At 48.4% G+C, this 9,385-nt stretch overlaps 1 protein-coding gene across 1 annotated transcript in view; it reads right to left on the bottom strand.

The window, feature by feature from the left end:
• Positions 1 to 1,006: 1,006 nt before the first annotated feature.
• PSAT1 (phosphoserine aminotransferase 1) overlaps positions 1,007 to 9,385 on the bottom strand; it is a 29,077-nt gene continuing 20,698 nt past the window's right edge. The window contains exons 8-9 of the mRNA XM_075549761.1: positions 5,685 to 5,822; positions 1,007 to 2,049 (exon numbers count right to left, since the gene is read on the bottom strand). Coding sequence (XP_075405876.1) covers positions 1,944 to 2,049; positions 5,685 to 5,822 — 244 coding nt within the window. The 3' untranslated portion in view covers positions 1,007 to 1,943. The remainder of the gene's footprint in view (positions 2,050 to 5,684; positions 5,823 to 9,385) is intronic.

Raw genomic sequence — 9,385 nt, 5'->3', positions numbered from 1 at the left:
AACGGAAGCAGAGGCAGAATGAGGTTGGCAGGAGTCCCTTCAGCAAGTTGGTCCTTGCTGAACGGAAATAGGAACATTTTTCGTTTCAGAAGATGATTAAGTCACAGCGCGGGCAGTGTGGGGCACATGCAGAGAACCAGAACGCAGAGGGGATAAGAGATCTGGCCAGACGGGAGGCTGGTGCCTCTCAGGGTGAGCAGCCTGGGCTTCTTGTACACATCAGGGAGCAGGAGGGAGAGTGAGGCGGAGTCGGTTGCAGGGAGGAGGAAGTTGACACTCAGGTCATTCCGGAGGTAATCCACGGAGGGCAGACACAGCAGGGTGGGCTGAGAATGGGAACAGGATTGCAGACAGGAATGCTGTGGGGAAGGGACGGCGATGTGCAAGCATCCAAGGAGAGCTGAGAAAGGAAGGTTGTCTGCGAGTGATGCCATTACATATGGAACATATAGTTGGATTCCATGGGCAGGCTGAATTTGTTACTTACAATGTAGTTATTGCTCCCGTGAAACACTGAGCCTTGGCCTTGTTTTAAACCCTTGAGCATCCCTGTCTTAGGTGGGGCTAATATTTCAAGCCTCGCCTTACAGGCCAGGGAAACGAAGACTGGGAGGCTGTGAGTTGACCCAGCAACACCGAGAGATGGTGCAGCGTTAGGGCAGGAAATCAGTATGGTCTGATTAACAAGCCAATGGGACACAGGCGAAAGCTCAAAACCCATAGCGGCACCTTTCTAGCGTAGCTGAGCAGGCTCACAGTCATATACCAAGAGCAACGTCGGAAGGGGTTTTGCTGATATACATACCATACATTAAAATCATTGTGTGTGTACGAATACCTAGGATTTAAATTTTACATCTTTCATTAAGCTAAATGGCCATTTTCAGGTCCTATGTTCAAATTCAAGTGCTTTGGTTTCTTTTTTGTCTTCTCCCTTCCCCCATCGGAGAGTTTGAAATAAGAACATGTCTAAAAAGCAGGCAGAGAAACCCACCAACAAGGTTCAGCCATTTGAGTACTTTAATGTTCGTCACACATTTAACATAAACATGTTTGACCAAGTGACAATGGAGGCACAGAGCGGGCAAGGACTCCTGCGAAAGATGCTCCCGGAACTCACAGCCTTAGCGCCGCTGAAACAGGAGGAGGGAGAGCTGTCCAGTGGACAAAGGGGAAGGGAGCTTATCAGACTTTCATGTTGAAGGCACTATCAGCAACAGCAATCGACTGAGAACCAATCTCTCCGCGCTCCTGCAAAGAGGAAGAACAGGCGACGGCAAGCGGGCAGAACTGGGATGCGTGGGTGTCAAGGATTCTAGCAATCTCGAAAAGTCTTCTACATCTGTCACCGCAGGTGGCGATGCTGTCAACTAAATGCACAGAGATACAAATGATATGGTGTTAAAAACAGACCCCGCGATATAAAATGCAGGTTGCCTTTCTCGTTACTCTAAGAGGCACAGCTTATACACCTGCAGTGTACTCTGGCTAGGAAGTCCCAAGTGCTCACCCTATGGGTGACATGAACCAGCAGCTGTCCTTTGGGAGCGGATCTTGCAGCACCGAGTGGCCCCCACCAGCCCTCCATCCTGCGAGTCTGGGGGCCTCCAGAAATAATCAGCTGCAGTGTGCGGGACTCGGCCCACAAGCGTGGTGGAAAACTGAGATCTAGCTAGGGGGGAAGTAACAACAGGGGTAGGAAAGACCAAAGCAGCTCAAATTCGTTAGCAAAGCAAGAAGACTTAAAGAATGCTTCCAGTGACGTCAGCAGAGTAGCCATGACGACCCACCCATCCGCAGGGCTCCGGAGGCTCTCACGGTTCGCTGCTGTTGGAAAGGAGGAGAATCTATATTAAGGGCATCCGTCTGAGAGAAACACCGTTGCGGTACACCGTGTGCTTGTCTTTTTAGATCTTGCGCGTTGTTCACTGGCCAGGAGGCGCTCACAGCTGATGCATCTCCAAAAAGTTTTTCATGAAGTCGGCCAGCTTCTGAACATCTTCGGTGGTGACGGCATTGTACAGAGAGGCTCGGATGCCCCCCACAGACCTGGAACAACCAAAGACCCGGCCGTGAGGATGAATGCAGCTACCTAAACTGGAATTGAGACAATCCTCTTCCCGGCTACCTGCTCCAGAGCCCAGGAGCACCTGAGCTCATTTTGTCCAACTCTGAAGGTAGCTGGGAACTTAGGCACCTCAGTCATGAGGAAATTCACCCATGGGAGCTGCAGGCCCATCACGGTCATACTTTGAATGAGAAATACAACTCTTCAGGACAGATTACAGCTCAGTGTAAAGGAAACCAGAACCCTCACAACTAGACCAAGAGATAACACAGGAGACATGGAGAAAAGACGGAAGCTGCCCAGCATTCATAGAAGAAACGGTCACGGAAGAAAACAAGCGATCGATGGATTGCATTGGGCAAATCAGCTACACACAACTTCTTTACAGTGTGAAAGAACACACTGAGGACTAAGGGCCCTGTGGTTGTTACATAATCTGGTATCAATTTGGGATTCGAGAGGATTAAGAGTGAAGGGGTGGAGCCAAGTCTGTCAATCAGATCATAGTCAATGAGGTCTCTGTGTAGGCATAGCCTTTCTCCTGAGAATTCTGGGAAATCCTGGATTTTCCTCCTTGGAGGCAGGAGACAATTTCTCTCTCTCTCTCTCTCTCTGCTCACTCACTTGGAGACTCTCTACTGACAAGGCTCCTGGGAGACACCCCTGAGGAGAAGCCACATGGACCTGCCCTGTTGCTGCCCTGGGTTCTGGAGGAGCCACGCGGAGACCCCTGCCAGCGCTGAGATGCTTCCACCACCACTGACCTTGCAGCCACTGGCCTGTGATTCTCCTGCATTCTGCGTCACTTCATGTGTTTCATGGGTCTGAAGAGGACTTCCTAGACTGGTATCAGACATATGGGCTAATAACAGACTTAGGGACTTGATCTGGACTGGGCTGGGGTGTTTTCTCAATAGTCAGCTGCTCTTGTATATAAACCTTTCTTATACACATGTGTGTCCATGAATTTGTTTTCCTAGTCTACCCAGACTAGCACAGTGCCCTCGACCTAAGCCAGGGTATTTTCAAACCTAAACAACAAAAAGAGAAGACCAGAGAAGAACTGAATTATGATGCTGGCAAAGGATACTGAAAGTCCAGGACCTGGCAACAGAAGAAACAATGTGTCTTGGAATTTAGAAGCAAGGATGGTGACACTTTATCTCAAACACTTTTGGAAAATGTTATCAGGAGGGACTATTATAGCAGATGTCGTCAGGTTAAATGTGATACCTTATCATCTGATCCATTCTAAAGTTGTATCATATTAAAAACAGTAAAAACAATAAAGGGGGAATATGTGTGGATGGAGCCTCTGGTGACTGCTCTGGCCGTGATTCCTTGGGAATAACCTCACTGTGTCCAGAGCGCAAAGGGAGTGGATTCCTGCAAACCGGTCAGGTGATGATCCAGCACCTTTTTACTTGATTTCCTTTCTGACCCATTTAAAATTTGTTCTGATCTTTAATATTTCCTATTTTCTTTTCAGTTGAGGTTTTTCTCTGGTTTATTTTGTTATCGTGTGGTGTTGTTTGTTTGTTTTTGGGGGGTGGTCTTTTCTCTTTTCCAGTATATGAAATCCAAGAGATGTAAATCTCGAGGGACAGCAATTGAATTAATGGTTTATTGGGGAAAGGGAAAGCAATGCGTACAGAAAGGAACAGAATGCTCTGAAACTGATAGTGGTGACGGTTGTACAACTCTTTTTGATATGACCAGACTACTGAAGTGTGTGACATATGAATGGTAGGTCAATGGAATACTACGAAAAGGAGACCAGATTTTGGTAAAGCAGAGATCAGCGAAAAAGAGGAAAACCTTCACCAAGATGCACTGACACCGTGGCTGCAACAACGGGCTCAGACATAACAACTGTGGGGACGGCCCGGGACCAGGCAGTGTTTCGTTCTAATGAACACAGTGTCGCTAAGAGTAGGAACTGAACCAACAGCACCGAAGAACACAAAAACAATGCAAACCTTCACTGTTGGCAGAGGAAACAAAAAATGCTGAAGACTATTTTAAAAGTTAAATAGGGCATTTGACTGCTCACTACGCCATCCAGTGCAGGCGAGTTAGAAGCAGGAGCCAGCGTGCCCTGAGGTGCAGGCCTCTCATGATGCCTGGTGCTATTCGCGTGCGTGACAACATGCGTTGCTCATAAAATACACAAGTTACTACTTTACATAGATGTTCACATGGAGTGACAGGGATTCCCTACTAGACGGAACAGACTCAAGGAATACAGGACAATGGAAAAATTACTGAAGAAACTTAACGCATAGATCAAGTGTGCCAATGTCTTCTTATCGGCATTCAGAGAGCATGGTAAGGCTGCAGTGGTGGCGGCTGCTGTGCTGACGGCCTTGGAAGCGCCTCCCTCTGCGCTGGAGAACCATGGAACCTGAGAGACTCCCACAGGAGGGCCGTGCCCAAGGAGAAACCGCTGCATCCGTAAAGGACACACGCCCCGGCCGGAATGGTTTCATCCCCATCTACGGTGTGATGATGCGATTGGACATGACTGAAAGGTTTGGGCAGCAAAAGCAAAACCTAGAGACAAGTGTCGCGGTGCCCAGAATATCGCCCTTCTGTGTCACAGGGCTCTGATCTACGCCTGAAACGCTCCACGTGGGTGAGGAGCCTTGAAGGTATTTCAGATGCGCAGTTTTCAAGTGTATTTCAGAAGAATGGCTGTTTTCAGAAACAAAAATCTTACAGGTAACTCCAAATAGGTAAATACAGAGAGAACAGAGCTCCTCTTGATTGAAAAAAATTATAAAGATGTCAGTCTTCCCTTCTGTGACCCCCACTGGACACTTGCCCCTGAGCCCTGCAAGGAAGTTGCCAGGCTCCATGAAGCTGGGGAGGTGGGGGGAGGCCAGGTTGTGGGAAGCAGAGGACAGGAAGAGAGTGTAGACGGATGAATCCTTTATTCTCATATATTAAGAAGCCTGGCACGCTGTGTTTCTGGGGTGGAGGGAGGCCTTCACCCTTGTGAGTTGGAAGTGAGTCCCAATCACATTCTCATAATCAATATTGCTCCCTACTATCTCCTCCCATCATAGTGCTACCTTACAGTCACCTTTTACAAGCACATGGCTGATTGCTATGTAGTCCGAAGCATTAACTACAGGAGCTGACCTGTGCTACTGCTCTGGCTCTGAGGACAGCCACTCCCCTTACCTGCCCTGAGAACTGGTGTTAGGCTACTTCTCTAAGTACTCAGGGACTTTTAGGGTTCGGGTAGAGCCTACTTTGTTAAGTATGTGGTTACCTGGAATTAGAGGGGTTTGCACATCCCCTGAGTGCATATAAGCCTTGATTGGAAATATATTCTCTCTCTCTGCACAGACCTGGCTCCTGAAGTCATAGCGGTCCCGGAGGTGACCACTTGCATACCTTATCTTGTCTGATGTACCATTGTTTTTACCCCGCCATTACCCAACCGCCCCTTGGGCCATTAGATTGTGAGAGCTGGTACCCAGCACAGGTGACACGGTGGGATAAGCACGCCTCAGAGCTATGCTAGCTCCTGGATGCACTTCAATCTGTATGTGAAAGACGAAGTCGATTCTCTTACAAGTTTTTGGGTAAGATGTGTATACTCACGCACCTGTGCCCTTTCAAGGACAGCATGTTGTGTTCTTGAGCCTTATCAAGAAATCTTTTTTCTAGAGCATCATCTCCTTTGGCGTTGCCAATGCGGAATGGGACATTCATCTTGCTCCTATTCTGGGGCTCCACCGGACACCTTAACATCAAAAACAAAAACAGAACATGTATTGGTCCATCTACCTGTATGGACTGTCATTCAAAAATGAACAGAAGGTGAACCTATAGAGACAACAAGTAGAATAAAGGTTCCTGGGGGTCTGGTGGGGGAGGGGCAGTAAAGGGGGGCTGATATCAGGAAGCGTAAGAAGGGAGAGAATGTTTTGAAACGGGTGGTGGTAGCAGTTGCACAATACTGTCCGGTGTGATTGAGCTATGGAATGGTATGCTAGCGGAGAGAGCTCCCAATAAAATGGTTTGAAGGGGGAATTCTTAAAAATAAAACAAAAAAAGAGGGAATGGAACAGAATTTTTTTTAAGTTTGTTTTTTTTTTTTTGACAGAGACAAGCAGGAGATGGTTGTCATTGGGTGCCATCAAATTGAATCCAGCAACTCCATGTGACAGTAGAACTGCACCACAGAATTTTCTAGACGGATCCTTGTAGACACTGACCACCAGGTCTTTCTCATGCAGAGCTGCCGAGTGGGTTTAAACTGTCAACCTTTCGGTGAGCCGCTGAGCACCTATCCATTGAGTCCAGAGGGGCCCTTCGCAGAAGGTTAAGAAGCTAAACTGTAGGGTCTGTCCCTAGCACATCTACACCGTGCTTGTAGGGCGCACACGGTCGCATCTGGGACAGGCAACCAGTGGTCTCTTGCATGCCTTCGTTTCTATGAACCTCAGTTTCCTCACTAAGAACTGGGACAGGTCCCCTGCGTGTCAGACTAGTTGCAGTGAGCCGCGGTTGCCGAGGAATGCACGCTGTTTGCAGCCAACCAGGTCGGCGCACTCGGCAGTACTGCAGAAGAAAGGCCGGGCGTCTGCTTCCGCAGAGATGGCTGCAAACAAAATAAAAGCCCACAGGGCAGCTCCGCTAGGCAACACATCCGGTTGCAAAGCGTCAGAACCAACGGATCCAAAGCCGGTTTGGTTTGGGGACGTTCGAGTGGAAGAACAGATACAGAGTTTCCAACATGACGGCCTTTCTCTCCATTACAGGCTGAAGAGAGGAATACGATGAACCTAATCTGATTACAAGATTTCGTCATTATGAGCAGCAACCTTACGGTACTTATCCCGCTGTGCCCTCAAGGCCGTATGATGTTGAGCCAGTTACCCATCTCTGTGCCTCACTTGCCTCATCCTACAGGGAGTAATAATAGAACCTATCCCTCGGCGTTATTATGAGGATTAAATGACCCCATGTAGAATGTTGGGGTACATTTTAAAGAGCCACAACGTCTCTGAAGCTCCTTCCACAAGCGGGTGTGATCCACCTCTGAGCCTGGGCCGAAGCTGTGGCTTGCTCTGACAAAGACCCGGCAATGGAAGAGATGCTGTGGAAACTCCATGCCAGGCTGCCAGGGGCCTCGCCGTTTCTCTTCCTGCCGTCTGGAAGCATCGCTGCCACTGAGGCAAGCCCCAGCCAGCAACCGCCAGACATGTGAGGGTGGTCATCTTAGACTATCTGCCTGAGGGAGTTAACTTATTGTGCCAGCCTGGCCGAGAAACACATGTGGATTCATTGAAGGGCAGAGAGAGAAACGGCTCGGTGAGCCTCGCCTTTCTTGTCTCTCTCATCGGACCAGTGTGTGGCTGCCTTGCTTGTTCTGTGCCTCAAATTGCAAGCTACACTACCTGTGGGACGCCTAACCTGTGGACTGTGTCGCTTTAAGTTGAGGTCCTTTTAAGACCACACAATTGGAATTTACATCTCTGGAGCTGGGGACTGACAGTTGGTGACCTGCCTTGCTGTTTGCTGCCTGTGCTGGGCTAGCCTAGCTCTCTCTACAGAGGACGAACTGGCGGCCCTCAAGACTTGAAGGACTGCCAGTGTCTCACAACTCTCTCACGGGAGTGAGTTGCACTGAGCCATTTGTACTGCTTTATAATTTAACTGTTCATTTCTTGTATTATACATCTATCTATCTGTATATAATTTAACTGTTCATTTCTTGTGTTATATATCTATCTTTATAAATATATATTTACACATATATATTAGCAATCTGATTTTGTCTCTCTAGAGAACCCTGTCTAACACATGTAGATATGGCTATCTGGCTCTAGCAGGGTCTCCAGATGGTTTCAGTCCAATGCGACACCAGCAGAAGAACCATCCAGTTGAACTCAGCCCCAACAGATGAAATGGCTATCCCTGGTGGCGAAGTGTACTTCTACCCACGAGGCCAGCAGTGAGAAGCCACCAGCCACCCCATGCGAGAAAGACGAGGCATCTCAGTCTGGAAAATCCGCAGGAGCAGTTCCACTCTGACCTGTGCGATCACTGAATCAGAATCAGCTGGGTGGCAATGAGTCGGAGTGACGGGTTTGAGGATGTGAAGAAGCCCTGGTGTCGCTGTCAAGAAAGCACCAGACTGCTAACCACAAGATCAGTGGTTCACGGCCACCAGTGAGTGGCTCTACGAGAGAAAGGTAAAGTTGCCTGCTCTCATGAAGATGTACACGTCTCAATGAGTCAAAAATCAACTCGAAGGCACTAGCTTTGGTTTCAGTTACATATAAAGCAGCTGAAATAATTTAAAGCCTATTAAATCCAATAAATTTGTCCTTTGATTCCCAGCATCTTGCACAGGGCCTTATATGTATATTACCAAAAACTAAAAACCAAACTCACTGCCATCAAGTCAACTCTAACTCATAGTGACCCTACAGGCCATTGTAGAACGGCCCCTTAAAGCCGCCACAGTGGTAAATGCTTATGACAGCAATCTGCCACATCTTTCTCCCTGGGAGCAGAGAACGGGCTTGAACTGCCAAACTCTGGGTTAGCAGATGAGCACTTTGACCAGTGCCCTTAATAGATATAAAACCCAAACCACCTCTAAGTCTATTCTGACTCATAGCAACCCTGCCCACAGAGTTTCCAGGAGCTGCCAGCCTCATCTTTCCTCCATGGAGCAGCTGCTGGGTTTGAACGGTTAATCTTAGGGTTAGCAGCCTGACCCAGAGGGCCACCGGAGCCCCTTCTAGTGTGTCCACTCCCTCAGAAATAGAAATGGATGAGTGAATTTCCCTGTAGGAGTGGCTAGTGTTTGACTTCAGTTCCGACTTGGGACATCGGCAGCCAAAATCACTTTCCATTGACAACCAAAGAGAAAAGCCACGGGGGCTGGCATGCTGGCTGAGAAAGGTCATCGAACTCCGCAGGTAAGAACCCTCTCCCCCGTGTGCAAGCATGTTCCATTTGATTCTTGCACTTCTCCAGGGCAGGACTCATTACAATTGAACAGCAAATAAAAGTTGAGGTGGAAGCCCCAGGAAAAGCTGTGCTCTCCCTGCGGGCACATACATAATTCCTGAGCGAGTTAATAGGGGTCAAGTGCACACCTTCGGGCAGGAGAGAAGCTGCAGGAAGGAGTCGAATGTCTGGTCCTGGACAACAAGCCTACCATCCCAGCCCCGCTCCCTTTAAAGGATGGCTTCGTGGCTGACACTCACATTAAAAATTCAGTGCCTGCTATCTTTTTATATTCCACTGCCTCTCACATCCAATGGGAGGGGCCTGTTACAGGGGCCG

Source organism: Tenrec ecaudatus, chromosome 5 (genome assembly GCF_050624435.1).
Source record: "Tenrec ecaudatus isolate mTenEca1 chromosome 5, mTenEca1.hap1, whole genome shotgun sequence".
In the NCBI taxonomy this organism is placed as follows: Eukaryota; Metazoa; Chordata; class Mammalia; order Afrosoricida; family Tenrecidae; genus Tenrec; species Tenrec ecaudatus.
The sequence above is the reverse complement of the archived record's forward strand: the minus strand, read 5'-3'. Positions and strand labels throughout refer to the sequence as shown.